The sequence below is a fragment of the Micropterus dolomieu genome, linkage group LG18 (genome assembly GCF_021292245.1).
Source record: "Micropterus dolomieu isolate WLL.071019.BEF.003 ecotype Adirondacks linkage group LG18, ASM2129224v1, whole genome shotgun sequence".
In the NCBI taxonomy this organism is placed as follows: Eukaryota; Metazoa; Chordata; class Actinopteri; order Centrarchiformes; family Centrarchidae; genus Micropterus; species Micropterus dolomieu.
In genome coordinates, this window is record NC_060167.1 from 26,591,855 (window position 1) to 26,615,616 (window position 23,762).

The 23,762-nt window shown below is 41.0% G+C and overlaps 1 protein-coding gene across 3 annotated transcripts in view; it reads right to left on the minus strand.

Annotated features, from left to right (window-relative positions):
* quo (quattro) overlaps positions 1-23,762 on the minus strand; it is a 39,525-nt gene that overhangs the window by 12,224 nt on the left and 3,539 nt on the right. For 2 of the 3 annotated variants that reach the window (XM_046076464.1, XM_046076463.1), the window contains exons 2-8: positions 8,132-8,329; positions 6,164-7,706; positions 4,757-4,909; positions 4,188-4,311; positions 3,236-3,329; positions 2,746-2,832; positions 2,317-2,433 (exon numbers count right to left, since the gene is read on the minus strand). In XM_046076464.1, the coding sequence (XP_045932420.1) occupies positions 2,317-2,433; positions 2,746-2,832; positions 3,236-3,329; positions 4,188-4,311; positions 4,757-4,909; positions 6,164-7,328 (1,740 nt within the window). In that variant the 5' untranslated portion in view covers positions 7,329-7,706; positions 8,132-8,329. Of the gene's footprint in view, positions 1-2,316; positions 2,434-2,745; positions 2,833-3,235; positions 3,330-4,187; positions 4,312-4,756; positions 4,910-6,163; positions 7,707-8,131; positions 8,330-18,803; positions 19,062-23,762 lie in introns of those variants that run through there. The other variant, XM_046076462.1, reaches the window with a different exon arrangement.

Below are 23,762 nucleotides of genomic sequence, written 5' to 3' on the forward strand. Positions count from 1 at the left end.
TAAGCGTACATGCAGAGGTGTGCTTATTAGCCGGACCTCACTACAAACACAGGAGACTGCCCGTAGTGTGCTGTTAGCTATAGAAGATACATTATATAGTAATTTGTGCTGTATAACTACATCATGAAGCCATTCTTTAGGACTTTCCATCTTCTACATCAGCTCTTCTGCTTCAACCTTTAAGGATTGGGACTCCTTCAAACAGAGATTTATCTACTAGTTGCCCTCATCACAGGGTGAATATATCTATGAAACATGTTGTATGTTAAAAAGTGTTTTGAATTGTTGTCTTTTGGGTATTTAATTAGGTTTGATGAAACAAATGTATTATGGATTTTAGAGAGGTTTGGGTTTATAAATCCCATCCTTAAATACATCCACATTTAATTTGCAGTCATCATTTTCACATTAACATTAAATAACGTATATTTTTTATGATCTATACTATAATCACAACACCAGGTAGTGGACTTGAGGCAGTGAGGGTTGAACTGATCAGTAATGCGTGACCAGAATAAAATATCTGCCCCCTCTCAGCAGTCAGTAATTTCAGCTATAATGAACAATCTAAATAATCTTTCAGATAGGACTTTGCACCGTTCCTTGTTATCACATCCTCCCTCGACTCAAAGACCCAAGCTAAATGTGCCATTTAAGAACAACGGATATGATGAATGTTTGGTGTGGGTGTGTGGATAAAGACTTATTCCCAGTGGGTCAATTGTGGTTGAACAGCAGTCTCCTCTGAACCTCCGGGAAACTCCACGGTTAATCACACTGGTTGTGGTTTGTGACATACCACAGTGGCAGCGGTTCTTTAAACTCAGAGGCTACATTCAGACTGTTATGGGGTGCCAAAATTAAAATTTCAGATAAAATTCTATAGCTGATACATTTTGAATATTTAGCACCAACTCAGACCACTGAGTCTTAGTTAACGTCATAAAAAGGACAATGTTGTATATGTGAATACTTTAGGAGGGCTACACACCCTGGAGGGCAGCCCGCACATCTCCTAGTAGTGGAGTACAGTTCCTATCACCAAAATCATCTTCTTCTTTTTCTTCATCTTCCCAAAGTATACCCATATACAACATTGTCCATTTTATGACATTAACTCAAATCTTTTCCTTAGTATATTCTCTGTCTATTCTCCCAATATGTCCACCATGTCCAAGAATCTGCTTGCAGCATCCAATACCATCTTAATCTATCTTTCTGATTTACTTTGTTTCACATGTGGATCTCATGACTGATCAAAGGTCAGTGGTGTGGGCGAGAACCCGACAGGGGCCGTGGTCAATTTGCATATTTTCGAAACATTTAGATTTAACATTTACATTTAGATTAAACATTTAGAATTAACATTTAACTATTTATTTTACTTTATAAACATATTGTTGACACTTGCATATAAGATCTTGTTTATCATGAATTTCTGTAAATGTAAGAAAAGTTAGCTAAATGTAATGAAAGTGAGCTAAATAATCAAAATGTATGAGCTATAGAATTGTATCTGAAATTTTACAATTGACACCCCATAGGCTGCAGGCCTTAATGCTCAATTCCGATTTTTTGTTTGACAGTTCACATTATAGTTTAATGTGGCCCATATCATACTCCGGTGTGAACTGTCCGCGGCCTGAAAGTGACCCGCACGCGCAGAAGAATAACAAGACGTCACAGGCAGCACGCTGTGGCAGGCTACAGAAGTAAACAAGGAGCAGCAAAGCTCCGGTTAGCTCGTGGGAGACTCCCGTTTTTAATTGACTTCTCACGGGTCACATTTCTCCCGAATTAGGACAAGTGCTCACAACTTTCTGTTCTTTTCATTACGGTTTCTGGCGCTGTACAACGCAACTGCCCCATACTCACTCCCTCCCATTTCTCTCTCTCCCCACTGTGCCCGCTCGGACAAGTTGCATGCACGTAACTCAGAAATGAGCTCTGGTCCGCTGGATTTCAGGTATAAGAAAGGGAATTTGTGAGCAGATGATAGCGAGGTAGAGAAGGAACAGAGTCACATGTTTGATAAAGGCTTTTTGTGGAGCTTTTTCGTTCAGCGCGGCTCCATCTACAGCACAACAGCTGCTCTACAGTGGTCAGTGTCCAGACTGAGGTCGCATTTAAAAAGATTTATAGGATTTGGACCACATGGAAGTGGCCAATTCCCGAACTAGAAAAGATCAGATTCCATGTGACTTGGCCTGTTAACACTGTCATAAAAATATCAGATCTGAGTCACATATGGGCAAAAAAATCAGATTTGGGTCACATTGGCCTGCAGTCTGAAGGTAGACAGAGTGAACTCAGTACCTGATGAAACTGCAGCCAGTCAGTATGACTGTATGTAAAGGTTCCTCCCAGGTCAGAGGTCAGCTGGGAAGCCTCAACTGTCTTGTTGAGGGATTTCATAGAAGTCACCAAGTCCATCTTATAGACAAAGACAAAGGAAAGGTTAGGCATGAAGGAAAAGCACTTAGGCTTATCTATCTATCTTCTCAATTCTCTGTTGTACAGCCAGAGCCTTTAACATTTAGTATTTATGTATTTCGGTCTTGCATCTGTGTCTGTCCTGTGTCTTGCTGCAGAACAAATTGCCCTATGGGGACAAATAAAGCTTAAGTTTAAGTTTAGAAGTACAACTCTTCTCTGTGTCAAATCTAATAAAAGGAAAGAGATAGAAGGAAAACTATAGACTGTATATAAAAAGAGGAAAACATGGAAGTAGTTTTTATTACTGACCTGTAACCCTGGCTGTTTTTCAGGTCGAGGACAAGTGTCTTTATCCACCAGCATCACAATACTGTGGACAGCATGGAGAGCTTGCTCCTGTAGCAGGTAGTCAATAGGTAAAGTCAAAACAATCAGGGCAGACTCAATCATGTGTTTTAATTTAATGTAAGTTTAAGTTGCGCTCATTGCTCTGATTATTTAATTATGAGATGAAGGATATTCTATCATTAACATACCCTCTTAATTAACAAGAAACCTCAAGTACAATAAGCCTTCAGGGTGTACTGCAGTGTAGTAGGCAAAACGGGTACTGCACCCCCTATTGCATTTCTTCTTTGCACTAACTTGAATTAAACTTGTGTAACTCAGCGTTCAGACACACAATGACTAATCCTGGCATGTGAATGTGACAATTTAACATCTGTCAGTGTCTGATTGAATGTGTGTGTGTTTAGGCATTGTTGGTTCTGACGTGTGCATGCAGGTTTGTTGTTTTAACCTGGGCCATCAGCAGAGCTTTGTAGAGGTGAAGCGAAGGAGGATTTTTCCTGGCATTGATGACCAAAGTCATCCCCAGCTCTCGAACTTCTTTCCTACCAGAAACAGTTGATTTGTGTTAGGGCGCAGTCAAACATGTCATCACAGTGGACTAAGAGGCTTTTAAGGCTTATTTACTCATTCTACTTCTTAAATCTGTATTTATCTTTTTATCTCTCTCTCTGACATCCTCACATACACACACTTTCTTCTTCACACGTCCTATTCCACACTTTGACGCCTTCACGCACCCCTCTTAATGGCCTCTTCTTGGGTTACTGTTGTGTGAGCCTGCATCAGACACGGCTGCTAATTCTAGCAAGGCGCTGCATACCAGACAGTTGGCAGCCTGCCTGGCTACAGACTGTTGTGGTATGGCTCTTTAGAGGGGACAGATGAAGGCCAAGCTATTTGGAAGAATGGCTTTTTGAACTTCAAAGTGTCCATTAAACACAGTGTAAACAAAAACACTGTAAGGTGTTCTCTAGTAGACCTCTGAGGGTGAGTATTGACACTCCTTTGGCAGAGGGTCAGTGCAGGTCAGCGTTACTGCATATTGGGAAGAATTATTGACATTAGAACATTGTGATTCTGCATAAAATATATTGTTTTATTAGTTGTAAGTTACAAAGGAATGACCCATAAAGGGTCACTTAGTCTGGATGTAAAAGCTTGCCTCATATTATTCAAAGCCTCCTCTGGACACCAGAAATATTTCAAATGGTGTTCTGCTGCCCTCTTATGGTCAGACATCTTATTACACACTAGCACACACAGGAGCTACACGAATAAGCTAACAGTAACAGCCACCCAATATTGGGCTTGAATCAAGCTCTCCTGTATGACTCAGGCTGATGAATTTCAGATATTAGTTATTCTTTTTTGATCCAGAAATACCATGTAGGCATCAGTACCTTGGTATGGAGTGAACATAGAGCAGTAATTCACAGACATTCTGGGCTGACACAAGAGGGGACATCCACTCCTTTCTGCCACCGTGGACCTCCACCACCGCCCTGCCTGTCCTGTCCCTGCTGCCTGATGGATTACAAGAAGGAGGAAAAGTTAGACATATATTTGTTTTTCAAAAAGTTTTTCAAGATTATCTCAGCGCTTGCACATTTTTCCCTGAATGCTGTTATTAGATTAAACTGTTAAATAGATTGTTTAAAATCTTGAAGTTTTAAGTCAAAGGCCACTGCATTTGATGTTTGACCTTGAAGAACATTTGACTTTTACTTTAGAGGCTTAATTAGCTCTGTTAGATTTTTCCTTCTTATCTTTCACAACTTGATATGAGATCCCAGTGGTCAAAGTCAGTTTAGTAAATGAGAAATGCTATAACCGTACAGTAAAACATGATTTTTATAGGGATATTTTGAGATATAGAACTCATACAGAATCAGAAAGTATCCAGGTGAAAGCTCAGATATATATTAAGTATATATATATATAGTTATATATTTAGTTATATATGAAGTACCTGGCAAACAAATGATGCCCAGTTCAAGCAGGTCAAAACTTGAAAAAGGAAGTTGAACTCTTGGAGTAGATAGCTTCTCTATCTTTGAGTTATGGAGTTTGTGGTCTGGTCCATCTGTGGTCGAGGGAGTTTCATTCCTACTTGACTGAGGGTCTGTATGCCGGCAAACACAAACATGTTTATTTTCCAATTAAAAAGAAAACCAAAAAAATCAAAGAATAATTGCAGCATTGCAAGAAAAAGTTGTGCGTGTGTATACTCATAACTTAATTTTGTTTAATCAACCATACACTGCAAAAACTGAGCTCTCAAAAACAAGGGAAAAAAGCAATAAAATGGGGGAAATATTACCTAAAATAAGCAAAATTATCTGCCAACATAACAAGACTATTTCACTTGTTACTTTCTCTAACATAAAAGCTGCCTGGTAAGAAGAATTATCTTGTCAGACAAAAAACAAGTATATTTTGCCTTCAGTTAAGATAATTATTCTTACTTAGATTTTAGTTTTTGCAGTGTACTGTGTCTCTTGAGGATGTTCTTCTAAAACAGCACTGGGATTTATTATAAACCACCAACTTTCACTAACTGAAATATTCTGTCCAGAAAACTTTTCCCTTTTATACTAACAGCAATTATTCAGTTCTTCATCCCTTACTATTAATAGTCGTCCATCAACATGGATGCAGCTGCACAGCTGTGTACGGACAGTCTTTAAACACTGGACACAAAAAATGGCAGTTGCCTGGCTACTAAGCCTGGCTTTGATTTCAGACATCCTAATTGGCCTCTCCTTAGAGCCAACAAAGTCTTGCCTGTGCTCTTTCTCTCTTTGCTACTTTAATAGTCCATGACAAGCATGTCTCCAGTCAAGATCTCAACATGCCGCTCTGAGGGTATGAGGGTGCATGCCAGGGGACACAGAAACCTCCTGCTTGCATGTAATGCTGTCTCTCTACATTAGAGGAACGCTCTGCTCTTTCTTTTTACCCAACGGGTTCAGGCCCTCCCTTTCATTCGGGTGCAGCATGCTATTTCCGTTCACTCCCTCGGTAATGGGAATAACATGAATGCAGCCGTACTGCCAAAAAACCCAGACAACAGTGGGAGAATCCCTTGACGAAGATCATACTGAAGCCTGATCTTTGACCTTTGAACCCTCTTTCCAAAGAGTCCTTATGATGGAGTGTAGCATTTTCCCTCAAACACGCAAGGTCATGGTCGCGTTTCAGGGAATGTGAATGCTCAGTGGCCCTGCAGGTGTTGCGCAACAGATCATAATGAATGGCTGCGTGTGCAGTAATAACAACGTGAGGGTCAAAAAGTAGAAAGGAAAAGAAAACAGTAAGAAAGATTGTATCAAAAAAGTAGTTTGAATGTTCAGCGTAACTTGCCTACACTGCTTACCTTTTTTAGGGGACTTCCGTCTTTCCAGCTTCTGAGTCACCTGATCCAGCAGTTCATCTTTCTTACACTGCATGATGCTGGTGATTGTTTCAGGGCAGATATCACTGTGGCTCCTGTTGTTAAGTTTATAGAGAAGTGGACTCCCTTTAGATATCTCTGACACAGTTGACAGAGACCTAACCTTAACTTTGTGTTTTCCTGATGGTTTCACAACCTCCACCTTCTGATGTTTCGTGTCGCCATCACAGTTCTCCAAGAACACATCTGATCCCGGATGCGGACTAGCATGATGCCCTGATTGGTGGGAAATAAGTTTCATCTGAACTTTCTGACTATGGCTTAAACCAGGGGTTGATTTCAAAACCACAGGTGGTTCCTTCATAAGGTTTTCTGATTCAAAACTTGAAGGAAGGTCTTTCAGGTGAGATGCAAATTTTTCTGGCATTGGTTCACAGCAGTGTCTGTATTGGCAGAGCTCATTACTTGTCACAGGTTTATTACAGTGGTTACACAAGTTTCCAGGTTTGTCTCTTTGAGCTTCAAATGTACCCTTGGATCTTAACTCTCCTTCTTCACAAAAGCTGACCTCCTCCATGGCAGCCAGGAGGTCTACACTCCCCCTCTCAAAAGTGACTGGGTTTCTCAGTGCGGCCACGTACGAGTCTCTGTACCTACACTTCAAGTCTTGATCAGTGGGCTCGTGCCCTAGCCTTCCCTGGCTGCACGGTGTACAAGGCTCCTCTGCATACTGAATGGTGCGTCCACAGGCAACACTATTCCCAAGCGGTACAGGTGGAGGTGGTCTGACAGGTTTGAACAAAACTGAATGGGGTGGATTTGGATGGCTGTCTTTCCGTTCATCCAGAAACTCCTTCCCTTTGGCGATATCCACCAGGTCTACATAATCACCCTCAATCTCTTGATAGTTACGACTGTCCCAGGTATTAGGAGAAACCCAACCCACAGGTTTGATCAATGGTTTAGAGCATGATTTGGAGGTTCGTCTTTCATGTTCCATTTTGACAAGTTTGGAAGAACTTAAAGATGCTGTCATCCTGTCTTTTGCAGGAAGAAAAATGGCTTCTACCGGGAGGGTTGCAGAGTTAAAATGGGAGGGAACTGAGATCTGTTTTGGCTCAGGAGGAGCTTCCCGATAAGTGGGCATGATTTTAGGCTTGTCTAAAAACTCTGGGATGGCGATTGTAGCCCAGGGAAACGTGACTACTCCTTGATCTGTGCAAAGCAAGCAACGTGACAGAGGAGTTCCTTGCCGTCCTTCATTGATGTCCTGCAGCCATTCCTCAGTGAAGATGCAAGAGTAGGAAGTCTCAGGGACGGGGGTCTCCTCCACTTCTCGACAGCCCTCCTCCAGAAGACTTTTGAGGACGATGCGAGCCGCTTGGTCCCCGAAAGGTTCCACCTGTAGATAGAAGTCTCCAGGACGCAGCAGCAAAGGATTCACAGGTGCTAACTGGATGACGGTTTTGTCGTGGAGACACAGAGGCCAGCCCTCACAGCGGAAAACCACATCAGAGTATCCAGCCTAGACAAAAATAAAATCAGCATAATTTTTTGGAATTGAACACACTGAATCTAAAAATATGTATTTCGTGTATAGAATGGCCTTTATACATGTGACAGGTCTCACTGTTACCACATCAACCACCTCTTTATTCGACATTTAAGCTTTTGGCATTGTTAACTATGCATTTTTAATTACATCTAAATTAAATTACATTATGCATGCTATAAATAATGTATTTAATATGTTAAGGGATTCTCAAAGCTGACTCTTTGAGAGCTCCCTCAAAGAGCAGAGCCTTTTATGCCAATTATAACTGAATAACAAAGTGCAATAAATCTTAACATGCAGTAAGTGTTTCTAAACCGACCTGCCTGTCAGTCCTAGTACATTTTATGTATTTACTCTAAGAGAGAGGAGTAAAAAGTGCATGAGTGCATACTCACACACGCTGCCTGTTGGACACTCTCCAGCAGGTGCTTGGAGGGGATGAGAAAGTCCAGCAGGCACTGTAATGCATCACCGTGGTAACGATCCTCGATGGTGGCAAACAGCTGGCTAAGGACGATGGGCGCTGTGGCCTCGAACGGCGGGTAGAGGGCGGAAAGGGCACTCTGGATGGACGAGTCCAGGGACTCTGGGTTCTGGAGGACAAGAGGAGATGGTGGTCAGTGTTACTTTCGTTATAACAAACTGTTCCAGGGGGGTTTGTATCTAATAATACTTTAGGACCTTATTTGATCAATTGCTTGTGGGTCAAAGCCGCACCCCAAAAGTAAGATTGCAGAGATCAAATTAAAAAACACTTTATTATGTGCTTATAATGAAGGCTTAACAGAACATCAATGTCAGTGCATAAATAAAGGAGTGGTGTGATCTGCACATTTTTTTCAAATGAGAATTGTACTGACCTTTCAACCAACAATAAAACTGAAAACCCAGCATTGCAGTTGTTTAACACTATTGAATATGGTTTAAATCTTTGTTGTATGGACTTTTAATGGCCTCTGTTAATTACCCAGCAAGATGAATTTTCATTTGACCAACCTGGCAGCAATATTGTCATTGAAAATAGTTACAATAAATACCAATACTTAATTCTGGACTAATGATTTTGATCATATTCACTGTGCATGTACTTACAATGTGCGTATAGACTTTGCAAGTTCAGGTCACATGTGTGTGAAAATTGGCACACTGAGAGTGAATATGTACCATGAATTTCAAAGGTGTGTCCATTTGGACTTGTTTTAACACTCATTTTTTTAAAAGAAGATTCGCATGTCCTGTCATGCAAAATGACAGGGCAGATATTTATCTTGGCCTTTTACCACTCGCTGCACTCTTTTGGAAACCTTCAAAGAGTTTTCAGCTTTAGAGTCAGGTCAAAAATGAAAAAGTGATACTAATGCTTTTCTGCATGAGTGCACTTTTAGATCAGTGAATTATTACTGGGCCTACCTGGGTAATATCATCTCTAACAAACTAAAACCTGCAGCAAAAGATCTAAATCACCAAAATCTAAACATGATGAACAATTCCACAGATCCACTTAACATAAGGCTTTGAGGTAAATGAAAAACTGTCATGTTTAGAGGATCAAGAGGGAGATTTTGCGTGAGCCTGACCAAAAGCTTTCAACTTTATCTGGCTATGATTAAGTCTGCACCGCATGAGTATCTGCAACTTGTTTCATGTCTGGCCAGGGTATGCTTCATTTAAACTGGTATATTTGTAGCAGGCGAGGGTCAGCCTCTGATCTTATTCAAAGTGACAAGTTGAAGCAAATCAGACAAAAGAAATGCACAGAAACCAAAAATGTGAACCAACTCATAGTGGAAAAGGGGATCACCATAGTAGTGTGGGGGAACCATGAATTTGCATAAATCCCTCATGAAGATGAGAGCTATATCAATGGATAAGTGAAAGCCTGCTGATGGCGCTAGAGGAACATAGGATCACCAAAGTCTTAAGGATTCATCCTTTGGGCAACATATTTTCAGTATGTGTACCAAATTTCAAGGTCATCCCTACGTTCTCAGGGTCGTATGAGCATATGTGTCTCTTGATATAAATTAACTATTGATTGGGCTAACTTTGCAGTTCAAATTCCAAAGGAACTTAAGGGTGATGGACATTTCAAATGCAAATCCCTTTAGCCACTGTGGAGATATCAACGTCTAAAGTCAAGAAAAATATCTTGCCTGCAAATTTGAGGTCATAGGTTTCAAGGAGTATAACGTCAGTAAGTTCTAAAAACTGTAGGTGCAATTTCAACATGAAGGCCCAGGGAAACAAACATTGAACATTTGATCTGGGGAAAAAACATTGCTGAGAACATAGAACCCTTTCAAAGGTCTCCCCATTGTGTCATATCAAGAGGATATTGAGCTGGGGAACATAGTACCCTGGCAGCAAATTTCATGGCAACCCATCCAGTAGTTGTTGAAACCATCCTCAGTGCCACACCATTTGGCAAAAAATCACCAATACACCCCACATATTCACCTTTCTAAATATACATTCTAGATACAGTAATCTCTCTAGAAACATATCACATACTAGGTAAATGTGTTTAATATACCCCGCAGTCTTGTCTGGTGTTGGATAGAGGTGTACAGAACTTCTTCTATATTATGATTTGCTTTATATGATTTGTTTTTCTCATTTAGCACCTGTAAAGCATATTGAAATATGCAGTTCAGTTTTTTTATTCACATACAGTATAGTCAAATATGTCTGTAATGTAAAGAAAAGGAATAAATTCATGATGAGCTGACAGGTGAAAATAAGGACTAAGGACACTTATTTTGGATCTCAACAGGTCTTAGCCGCAATCCACAGCAGGCGTGCTATTCATACAATCAGTTCACAGTGGCCTGCTGTGTTAATCTCCCAGACCCACAAAACAGTCTGTTTTTAGCCCCTTCCTCATTTAGCTTGATGGCCCAAGACCAGAGACCGGCCCTGGGTAAACACAAGTGCAGCAGTTTCAAAGACCTCACACTGGTTAGCACTGGGACTGCTCTGACCATTTGGTTAATGGATGCTTATGTGAGCATCTTGAGCAGTCACGAAACACTGGGAACAAAGGTCATAAAGTTGTTTCATGATTTACTGAATAATTCAGTAAATCATTCAACTATGACTGTACCTCTCCGTTTAGTCTTTACATTTACATTTTGCTTGGGTATTATGCATATGGATACAAAGGGGTTAAGTGTATCTGAAATGTCTGTGAAATAAGCTACGGTTTATCAACAGTTAATGTGGGACGATGGATGTAAATCAATACCAGTATCTTATGCTGAGTCTTTGTATCTCTTGTAGACATTGCATGTCCTCAGTGGAAAAGAATGCTTCCCTTTTCTGATCAGGCACATCTGTCACAATAGATTAGGAAATGGAGAACAGAATACCCTCGAGGCCGGGTCTTGAGTGGTAATGCAACACAGCTGTTTTATACTGAATGCAGTCATTGAACTTTGGGTTCTACTGTATTTCTCTAAGATAAACCAGAGGTCACATCTCATACAACACTGCTCTGTGAAGTTACTGTACAGGCCTGAGGCATTCAATTTCCCTGTGTGTTATTTTTGTTTGAATAAGTGTAGTTTGGTGTCAGGGCTGTTACTGATGTAGACATGCAGATTAAACTGATGATTCCTCAAAACTAATTAGAGCGTGTCCACTCTTCCGTAGCCTAACTTTTATTCAATTCAGTCCTTCACTGAAATTCAACCTTTAACTAAACTTTTAGTGACTTATTATCATAACATTACTTCAAAATCATTTGATATTTAAACCTCTTTTTGTTAACACTATGACTAAAATGACGAACAATCATGCCTGGATAAACTTCTTCTCAAAATAAAGAAGGTTAAAAACATGAGACGTTTCCCTCCCATCTGGAACTCCCCTCTGTGTGTGGTTTGGATAGTGATATTCATATGAGTGTGACCCTCTTGAGATTTTACTAAGCATAGCTCAGCTGGGCCCAGTTCAGACAGGCTAGCCAGCGAAATCAACCGAGCGGAGGGAGGGTAACTGCGGGTGTTGTGAGTTCTTCTGTATCTCATTACATCTGACAAACCGCCAGACAACATGCGGGACAACAGGCCTGAACTGTGAAACATTCAGCATGAATTCTTCTGAGACAAGGCAAAAGTGTGTCCTGAATAGGTAGGTTTGGAATTTGAAAACATGATCATAATCATAGTCATTATTATAATAAATGAAAAATGATAGCAGTCCTTTTGGGCTATGATCATAGGTAAACTGGTTAAAACATGTGTTTGCTAAGTACTTATTGGATCTGAAAAAGTACATGTCAAACAAACTTTAAACTCAGCCTGTGAGCCTAAGCCTGTGACACTGTGATTGGCAAACATACAAGCATTCAGCAAAAAAATAAAACTCAGTTACTTCATCTCTCTATCTCATCTCTAGTCCTTTGACTTATGTTATTGTGCATGCTGTATGGATCATTATTGATTTCCATGACATTATATAACTGTTTCTAGAAGGTGAGGAGGTTGTACACCACATGAAAAAGTGATGTCAACATCCTCGATACCCTCTATAAACACTCGGAAGACACCTGAAGTTCTGAGCCACTGTTTTAGGGGTTAAGGGCCTTGCTAAAGGGCACCTTAGGCAGTGCTCAGGTGAACCTCAGCTACAAGTCCACACTCTGTATGACTGATCCGGGCTCGACTAACTGGCGACACTCCAGTTCCCAAGCTAAGTCCCCACAGACTAAGCTACTGCTAAAGCTATTCACTTTAGTGAATATTGTGCACAAGATATAGTGGAAATAACACAAATGTTACAGCTGAAGAGGGATAAAATAAGTATTGTCTGATACCACAGCTGTTAAGCTACAGAAAATGCAGTTCTAGTTCCAAGTGGTCTGGCAAAACAACATCATAATCTCAATGAATTGGGTTTACTTACCCGTTTAGCATCAAAGCGACATTAGTGTGCCACATCATACCATCTCAATTGATCAATAAAAAGAAAACAATATTTATAATTTAATAGTAACAATATTACAAAGCAAACCAAAAAAATGTTTTAATTGATCCTCTATGTTGCTGGTCAGGAAGCTGAGCAGCTGTAACACCCATTTAATGTGTGCAGTATGTCCCATCAAAGTCTGGCACGAGAGTTTATTCTCCCTGCTATTTTATCTGCACCACAGCCATTCCTTCTGTAGTTTTAACATTTCCTGCTATTACAAAAACTCCTGGTTTACAGCAATGTGTTCAGTCCCATGTGAGCACCCATGCACAATCACTTCCCTACATCGCACATAAGTATCAGTATCAGGTCCTTATGTTGACAGAATCAGAATTGCTATTTCTTTTTCCAAGATATTTTACTCCCGCAATCAGCCTGTGGGGCGCATTCAATCAAGCTTAAGTCCTGAAGCTTTATCATGGACAGTGAGTTTGATCGATGTCCAGCTGACGACCACATTCCACCGCCGCCTCCTCTACACATTCGGCACGAGGGGAATCCCTTTCTGCCCACTAATGTCCAGTGCAGTCTGTGATTCAACTTTAAAAAGAGCTCCAGTCTTCAACAAAGGTCATTGTTTGACCGGAATTGGCATGCTATTGTGGACAACAGGCATTTGTTATAAAGGTTCACTCTCTCTTTGTCTTGTCCACCATTCAGGCCCCCTGGGAGTTTTAAGCGGATAATTACAGGTTTCTCCATATTGCCTCAGGCTGTGGCAAAAGAAAGTAAGGAACCAGATTTGAGCCACAGTATAAACACACTGTCAAGGTGTGTGCTGCACAATGTGTATTTGTGTCATCAGCCACAAAGGCTCAAAAGATTACAATAGGTAAGCTGACCAGAATGTGCATGCAAAGAAGATTAACTCTAACTAAATGGACACAGCTCCTGATGCAACATGCTCAAAGGATTTGTTTATGTCTCTGTCTTGACTGGTCATCACATTTTCTTGAAATCTTCATAAGAAATGGACTGTCACTCCGCCTGCAGGCTAAAACCAAAACATAAGCACAAGTGACAGTTGAGTCAAGACCCGCCGGTAAATCCTGAGGACTGTCTGAATTCTGCATGAATGGACACGCAGATATGTCTAAGAGTCTCAGATGACACACCATCCAACAGCCAACCACAGTGTGGACACAGAGGGCTGATGGGATAAAACGGCTAACCACACTGGGAAGAAGAAAGTGAGTCATGACCATATGCAGATTTCACCTTTCTTTCTATTCATTTGTTGATTTAAAAAAAGCCACAATAAATTAATTGGCAGCTTATACATTTCACACAAAAGCCAATACTGGGAGATGTTGTGTCTTGGAGCATTCATAATGATAATCAAGATCACAGTCTTTTATTCCCCTCCTCCATAAACATTCGGTATCTCCTGTTTGGTGGTGAGACAGCGCTCTCTTTGTGTATCGTTAAACTCAGTAGAGGGGCACTCCATTCAGCTAAGCCATCTTAAATCCTTTTGACAAATAAAAAGGCCTCTAAGAGACAAAACTCCTACATTGTTGTTTCTTAGAGTCAGTGCTGCCAGGAGTAAACACGGTGTGTGTTCGCTAACAGAGCTTTAATCTGGCAGAGTTCTTATTATTCATTCATTCACTCATTTTGGAGTTTATAAGAACTCTGGTTGTAAAGTGAAGAGGCCACATAAATAGTGTGTCAGGTTTCTGGTATGGCCTTTTGTTCCCATTTCGCACGAGAGCCAAGAATTTAAAACTGGCCAGTTTCTATGAGGGTGAGCTGAGATTGGAAGTGTCTCATTATTCTACACTGAAAAACAATGAACGTCTGTTTTAATATTCCACCATGTAACTTGAAAGTCTCAAAAAACCCTAAGATACCGGTATCTGTCTTTCACCATCTTGTAGGACAATCAACCAAGTGTGTCGGGCTCCGACATTAATCTGCTGTCATCTCTTTTGAATTCAAAAAACACTGACTCACAGCTGCACAGACTACATGTTGTGAAATGTAACATTTAAAAAAACAATGCTCTGAAACAGTGTCTGTGTCATTCTCCGAACTGAGCATACTAGTGTTGGATGCACTCAACAAAAAGACTGATTAAATGTTCCTGTCATGCCAGGTCAGCATATTTTAAATAGGACCACAGGATCAGACAGGTGTATAATATAACACTGTTGCTGAATGCCTGGTGGGGTGATTGGCAAGCAAGATGTGGCTTTAAAACAGAATATCTAAAAGACCTGGCCAGATGATGACTTTTTTTTGCTTCTGGAATGTCTCCATGACTGATTCATAATGATCCGCTCCCATTTAACATGACAAAACAAAGTATCCTGGATCTCAGCTTGTTTCCTAAAGCTTGCAATCTGGCAAACTATGAGGAACAAAATTCAAAACAGTTTGTTTTTGGAGACTGCAACACACCATAATAGCTCCCATAGTTCAACTATAAAAACGCCAAGAAATTAAAAACCTTAGTAATACAAATAAAGGAAGGCCTTGTGAAATCCAATAAGCCCTGTAACAAGGGATTTGTTAGTTGGTCAGCATATGTTTGTGTATTAAAGGATTTTACTAAACACAGGCATCTGCTGCTCTTCATTCTTGAGCTTTGTCAAGTTTTCTGTAAGTCCAAACAAGTGCACAACTCCAAACAGAGCAAGAACAGTCTACATGACTTTGGAAAAATGCAAACTGTAGACGAATTATGGAAAACTACTGGTGAGATTTTAGACCCATTGCATTGTCAAACGAAGCTTAATCATATAAAACTTGAAGGTTTTATCCAGTAAATGCTGCCTTGTCTCACAGGGTGCCACCTCATCCTCTGCCTACCCGATCTGACTGAAGTCGTTCAGCTGGTTTTGAATTCAAGCAAGCAAGAACTTCTCATGACTGGAGATTGATGCGTCATGTGAAATCACTGAACTTGCTATAATACAACTGTTATCCTCCTAGAAAGGCAACCAGAGAAGCCATAACAACTGTACTTTCAACTTTCAAACACAGTCTGGGGGGAAATGACAATTTTCTTTGTTTCTAGAGACAATGCATGCTAAGAAAACACAGGCAGCCTATAGCTGCACAGACATTTTCACTCAAAATGCACTGCACAACCTCTGTTGAGTTTGACCCACTTTTGTGATGCAGAGATAATAAATACACTGAAAATATGGCTCACAGCTCCATGACAACTCTCAGAACCTTGACTTGCTGACTGAAGCAACATAGAAATAATTCAGCTCCACAACGCAGATGTCTGCAATTAAACGTGTTTTCTCTACAAATCACTTGACTTTATTGTGTAGATTCTCCTTGTCTCTGCCTTCGAAGAAATTTGGCAAAATCACAGCAAGTGAGGCAGTGGGCAGGAAGTATCATTTATCTGCCAAAGGGAGCACAAACGATAGTATTGTAAAGAGGTGATGACCTGTTACAGACAGGGGAGTGAGCCACTAAAGACTGTCCGATGGCTGTTAAAGAGAGAGACACCGCTGTGACCCTTCAGAGAACGATAAGTTCGTAAGTGTGTCCACACTTTTTCAAATTGTTAATAGATTATGTTATGTGCATGCATACTCTAAGCTGACTGGTTGAAATATGCACTGTGACTGATGAGGAGTAGGTCTGTCACTGTTCCTGGCAGTTATCTGGAGATCAAAAGGTGCTATAATCATCATTTATATTAACAGTGGGTCAAATGACTACATGTGAAAGGTGGTCGATTGTTATGACGAACCCACAGAGAATTATCACCCGACTCTCCAGTTCTCCTCAGCTCTACTGAGCGTTTTAGCATCTTTCAGCTCATTGTTTTGGTTTTACACTAACAATACTGTTTTTGGTCAGTCTGGATCCCGTCATTAGCATCATTTCTTTACTTTCGTTTTCTTTTTCTTCTTTTTTTTTTTTTACGTGTCCCAACCAGCAGCCTGGTATACAGTATGAGGAGCTGGATAATTTTGTGCCAGACACAGGAGAGTTTAAATATACTTCTTTGTCTTCTTTATTATTTATTTAATTATGTATGTATGTATGTATTTGTCACAGGCCGGACAGGGGGGCAGAAATGGGGACAGCTAGCAGGTAATTTTTAGCAAAACAACAGCTCTGATAAACCCATTGTGTGCTGCCTGCCCAGCACCAAACAGCATACAGACAAAGTTAGCAGCTTGCTGGTGAACATAGTGGAGCATTTAGAAGCTAAAGAGCCAGATTTTTTGTTTCCCAGGAGTTAGTTTGTGAAGAGCATAACGGAGGTTGGAGGAGAGTGATTACTGGACTTCATCAGGTGAACACATATAAAACACATTCACAATTTCAACTTCATAAGGTGATAATATGTCAATGTTTTATTTACTGCTCGCTGCACTTCACCCAAGTACCCCCAAAACCAGTACCAGTAACACTACCAGTAAAATCAGTCTCTTCATTGTGAATTAAGAAAAAACACCATCTAAAACACATGGTTTGCCTTGTAAATGCTGAACATACCATCGTTCACTTGTTCCTCTAAACTAACTTTTGACAGTTATGACAGTTGGCATTTTTAATAATATGATAAACATGCATAGATAAACCTGCTAAGATCTAACTAACAAAAGCATGAGCCACTCTCATATTTTGCATTAACTTTGAATAGATTTTGAATACTGCACAAGCTGTGACACTGCAAACACTATCCGCACTGCACCTGATCACCATGTGCACTGTACAATGAATGAAAAAACACATGCCTTAAGAAGAAAGCGGTTGACCTTGCTGGTGAATAAATTACTCTTGGTTGTCCTTGTCACACAGTAACTAAATGCAAATACAATGCACACCGGCAAGCAGGGGCTCTGGGTTTTTTATAATTGCTGAGTGTTTACCTGAGATAAAAAACTTCTGGTCCTGCACAGTGAGCACTAATCTAATAATTTAGACCCCTAAAGGCTCGAAGGCGGTAAGTTGGAGGGTGGTCACAAAAAACAGCATCAGTCATGCAATAAGTAAAACAAACAGTTGGGACTGTAAAAGATGGTCAAACAACTGCTGCAGTGGTGGTGACGGGAGGACAAAGTACAGCAGTGGCCACGATGAGCAGCCAAGATTTCTTCCTGCTTTCTGTAAATTTATCTGGCACAGTTGGACCAATGTTATGGGTCTTACTGCTTTCCATATATAGAAGAAAGGTGCATTTAATAAATAGAAAGGTCAATACTGTGGAGACTGAGTGAATATAATTCCCAAAAATTATAAATAAACATGCATCATTGTAATCTTTATCTAACCCTAATTCTTTATCTGCCATTTTTTGTTGACAATTTTCACAGCATCAACAACCAGTAAATGAAAGTTCAAAGAAGCCACATTCTCCCACAAACCGCTCATCAAAGTCTATCATGTTCCCATCATGTGGCTCACTCACTGCCATTAATTAGTTTCTGTTAAGACCGAGATTAAACTAGTCCTCCGCAGTCGTAAAAAGCCCTGTGGTTTGAACTTTTTAAAATGCCAAACACTAAACTGGAGAATTCCATTATGTGCACATGCAAAGTGGTCAAATAATTTATACATTGAAACGCTCTCCACTCACTGAAGTATGTGTGCCATCCGCATCAATTAAGTTCTAATCAAAGGACCTAAAGACGCAAAACAAAAGACAATGTGCCTCTCTCTGTCACTCTCTCTTTGTCGCTGCACACGCACTTAAAAAGCTTGAGATGCTGTGGGCTGTTGATGTGAAGCCAACTGTTCCACCAATTGTGCTCAGGATGACAAAAAGGATTGAAGTGTGCAGTAACATTGGCTTTGTGCTGCTTTTGGATGTATCAAAGGTACAGTTTCATAAAAAAAGTTAAAGAATGTGCATAAATACTGTGCAGTATAACCAAAGTATAATTCGATGTAAAAATTCACCTCCAAAAGCATTTACATATATGTTTTTTCTTTGCACAAACAAGGCTCACAACACAACAGGCTTCTAAAACTTCACACATGATTTGCAAAGCCACAAAGAGAAACAAAGTCACTTGTCCAAACCAGAGGCTCACGCTCTCAGTTACTGGGTCAGTGGAGCACTCTTAAACCAGAAAGGAATGGCACACAGAAGTTAAAACTTAGACGTTACTTTACCATCTTGGCAGGAGTTTGACCTCTATCAGGCAGAAGTTTTTTTCATTTTTGGTCCTGATAATCCTCTTCAGGCAGCCTGCCTTCACTCTGTGCTGAGAGACTTGCCATGTTTACTGCATCAACAACAGAAGTCGACTGAAGTACATCCACATGACAGTGAGTTGTCTTGATCGAAAAGTAACTAAAGTCATTTCCATTCTTGATAGACTTTCCACGAGTCTGTGTGTAGCGCAGTAAGGAGAAATATGTTGGGCTGCCTGTTGCTCCTCTAGCTCCTCTTTCACTTCTCTATCACGTCTCTCTGGCTACTCTGAGTGTTAGGAGGTGAGAGAGAGAGAGGGGGAGGAGAAAAGCTTTCCTTTTCAGAGGAAATCCCCCTCGAGGCTTTTCAGAGTTTTCTCCGCTCTCTCTCAAACACACACAGGCTTTATCACATACCCAAGCACACCCACAGACACAATATGCCACAAATGGATGCACAAAAGCATGCCAGTCTGCTATGAGATCCTCACTGAATGTGTGTGCCACTGTATGCAATGTAAGAATTGAAACATTCCCACATCCTACTCATCATGCATATAAACACACACATGCACATGGATGCATACACACTCCACTGGCTCAGGATCAGAGAGCTGCAGAAATCCAGCCCCTTGTTTGTGGCCCCTTTCTTTCTATTTTAATCACTGGAAGGCTAAGTCAGTCTTTCTCCTCTCTCCTCTCTCCCTCGTAGACTTCCACTGTATGCTCCAGGCTTTCTCATTTCCTTTCTTCAGCAATTGTCTTCCGGCAGACTGGCCAGTCTTTGACTGATATCAAAGGGAGAGACAGCAGAAGGGGCTTCCCTGTAGAGGTCTGAGCCAAACAGCAGGCATGTGGAGAGTGCTGCTAGACCTCCACATTAGGAATGAGGAATGTATGGTTACACCCTATGTCCTGCATTTTACATCTGGAGTTGGAAGATGTATGGAGTATGAAACCAAAGACCTGCTGCTACAAGAAGCAAGATTCATCACCAAGACATTCCTTGAGGAAAAAGATTGACAGGTGATTGTTTATTTCTGTCGGCTGAGGGCCAAAGGAGTGTGTGTGAGGTGGTTTAGAAAAGCTGCTCACAATTGGCCTCAACCTGTTTGTTCATTAAAATTCCAGAAATTATGTGAGAGTCCATGAATATTTTGATTATGAGGAGAGAGGGCAGAATATATTTCTTTTAATCAAAAGTTCCTCTTTGTTCAACAGGTGAGGTTGCAGCTGGATAAATGAAATCCAAGCCCCAGTCTCTCTCTCTCTCTTTCTCTCTCTCTCTCCAGCTCTCTTGGTATCTGTGGTTTCCCGCTCTGCAGAAACTGCAGTCTCTTGAGCATTCCTCACATGTTTTTCTTTCACAGAAAGTAAGCCATTCTAATTTGTCTTTCGCCCTAAACTACAAAAATATGTAGGTGATGTTCTTGAAGCCCCACTATTCTATTCCTCTGTTCTCCTCTTTGTTTCGTTCTCTCCTTTTCAATAACTCTTTCTTTATTTCCTTGTTACTTTCTCGACAAAGAACCACGACTCGTGTCTTTGATAACCCACACAAATGTCTACATCCAAACATTTGGGATTTTATTGTAGGCATACCTGTAAAAAAAACAAAAAAACAGAAACCTCAAGCAACAGAGGGTACTTGAAAGATGTTAGCCGCATTTGCTAGCGCGTACTAATTCAACAATGATCAGTCAACTTAATGATATTTGTGACTACAGACTGACCAGTACTGGGTTTTATGACCAATACCAAATTTAAATGTGCATTGACTGATTTATGTGGCCACTTGGAGGCAGCAGAAACAAGCTGTAAACACAACAACAATATCATCACCTCATAAAGTCGATTTGACAAATGTGTTAGCAAAAGTTGCTTATTTGCACACCCAGGAGATATGGAGCAGCATCAGCACCTTTTTGAGTTGTGTCTATGGCCACCTGGCAAAAGTACAGTAAGTGTATTCTCTCTCCTTTTAGCTCTTTTTTTGGTCTTCCTCAACTCTTGAGAAAAATATTTGGCTCTTTAGCTACATTAAGTGCTTGACTGTTAACCTGCTCGTTTCTAACTTATAACAGGTTGTAAAGTGAAAATTAGTCATTTAATTAGTAACTCCCTACTGCTACGTAGCAGACACAATAATATAAAAGCAATTATAAAATTGGTAAACAGAAATAAACTATATTCAATGAAGCAGTACTGAAGATGAATTTTAACTTAAAATTGTGATAGCTTTGGGGAAAAAGCTGCTCTGCAGTCTGGTGGTGCAGCAGCAGAAACTAATATATCTCCTCCCAGAAGGCAGCAGGGTGAACAGGCTGTGGCTAGGGTGGGTACTGCCCTTTAATATCCATATTTAATATGTATTGTTATCATTGTTCCTAAGTGACCTCAAACATATCTTTGGCAATTTATTGATACTTACACATGTGTGATGGAAGTCAGCGAGGCTGTGCAGTGACCATGGGTTTTCAGCGCCCCCTCCACGCCCCCACCCCTGGAGGGGCCGTGGAGGGGGCGTGTGTTAGCAAAGCAGAGGGGAGAGAGCAGGAGGAGAGTGGAGGTGAAGGGTAAGCATGGGATAGTTCAACCTGTAGGGAGGGAGGGTCATAGGTGTCCCCGTCACTTGAAAGCATTTGTTAAAAATGTTCTTAAAAAACAAGAAATGTTAATTAACAAATGAATGCTATAAGAAAGGTTTATTTGCACACTTAAGCTAAATAAAATAAAGCTAATGATTGCATTATATTCTATTCTGAATTGTCACATACCACCTGAATTTTGTGTTTCCCTCTATATAAATAAAGACCATAAATTGGTGCAGAAAATGTCTCCAGAATGCAGGAAATAAAGTGTTTAATGCTCAAATTTTTCTGGGGGAGAAACATCAATAAATATTGGTTGTAAATAGTATTAAAATATATTCTAGTCTCGTTCTCATGACCCCAATTTTGTGCAATGTCACGTCTTGTGGGCCCCTAATCTGAGCCCTTAAATGTCCCCGTCACTTTTCAACACAAAGTGACGCCCTTGGGTAGGGTGCGTGCCATGCCCTAGTGACAATGATGATGATTACTTCAATTAAGGTCAATGATTATAACATAATCATAATGCTATCAGAAAGTGAGGCTGTCACCTACTGCTGGTGATCACTCACTGTCCTACAGCACTGCATAAGCTCTTAAGCTGATGAGACACGGGGCAACTTTTTGAGCAATGTTGCTGGGCAATGTTGCTGGTGGCAAGTCCGACTATATTTTGAACGGAGAGCGGTGGTGCGGGGAGGGTGGCGGAGTGGTGGGGGAAGGGGATCATGGTAGTAATCTTTACTCATTACCATTGTTGGCAACATTGCCCAGCCCCATTGCTCTAAAAGTTGCTCCGTGTATCATCAGCTTTAGACATTGTTTTGGTAGCTAGCATAGTTTCTTAATGCAGTTTTAACTTTGGCTTACTGTTCTAATGGCTGAGGTGAGGTTATTTTGTCAGCATCGCGTTGGCTAATCCCACGCTGCTTTGAAAATCATGTCACATACCACTCAGCTGGTTTGGGGGAATATTACTTTAGCTACATATGTTATATGAAAGCATGTATTGGTGAGAGGTGTCCAACTGATTTTGGTGGGCTGCCTAGGCCAAAAATGCCAGGACCGATTTTTTTGTCCCAGTCCAGCCCTGTGTCTGTGACTCTGATTTATGAGAAAGAGAAGCAGTTTTGTTTTCGTTTTACTCATTGTCAAGGTCTAGACCAGTCCAGGTTGTCTTGCCAGCAGAAACGTGACGGTGAAGCTGAGGCCGGGGAGGATGAAAGCAGGCCACAGTGAGCTGAGAGTGAGTTTTGATCCCTTCTTCATGAAAACCAGATGGGCTGTCCATCTAAACTAACACAGCGACGGTGGATGGGGTGGAGGCGGCTGCTCTGTGCTCTGTGAGTTGGTGAGTGTGATGATTTGATAGGGTGCTCTTAAAAATGCAGACATAAACAAAGATAGGTAAACACATAGAACCAGACAAAACTAGATCAAGAAATGTACACAGAGACAGAGAGCAAGAGTTCCTGGAGATAGTGCCAAAGCCAGGAAGTTCGCCACACACACCCACACAGGTTCATTAAGCAACTATATAAACAGGTACATGTACTGCAATTTCTTAAGTGTAGACTTAAACACATACATTTACACACACTTGCACGCAAACACAGCAGGATGAGACCCTGAGCGGTCCGTCTTCTTTTTCTCCCTCCATGTCTAATTCCTTTCTGGTGAGTGGGAGACCCCTAAGGCATGTAAGCAGGACCCCTTCATTTGCTTCAAATCAACACTCCCCCACATAACCTCCCATGTACACTTAGACACAGCAGCCTACGGTCTTGATGGTTTATAAAGCGTGACTCACAGTGAGTGTACAGACTAATATAGTCATTAAAGGATGGGAAAATGCCAACTTTCCTCTTGGCAGTCTACCCCCTGCATCACCTCTTGGATCAATTACCTGCCTCCTTTTGCTCTCCGAGCCTATATTCATTAACTTTATGTGTCGCGGGTTGTTTTCATTTAACACAAGGGGAGAAGAGCAATTTCAGCCTTGATAATTCGTCCAGGGTATCCTGTTCTTGGATCAGACCCAAACACTTCCATCTTGTCTCTGTGACATTATTATGAAGCGTTCTGTCTCAGTGACGAACGTCTGAATAGCCCTCTGCTGTCTTGATGGGACAAGATGAAAGGATGAAAGAGAAGACAAGGGGGTTATCTGTCTCTCCCTCGTTTTGCTTTCCCAGGAAGTGCGACCTTATCAGCGTCTGGAGATCTGCTGCTGTGACTGTGACATCATTTCCTGCCCGACCCTGGCCTGTCAAGATTAGGGGCCCAGGGCTTGTGATTTAGACATTTGGCTGTTCTTTTAACAAACAGAAGGGATAGTGATCCTGGC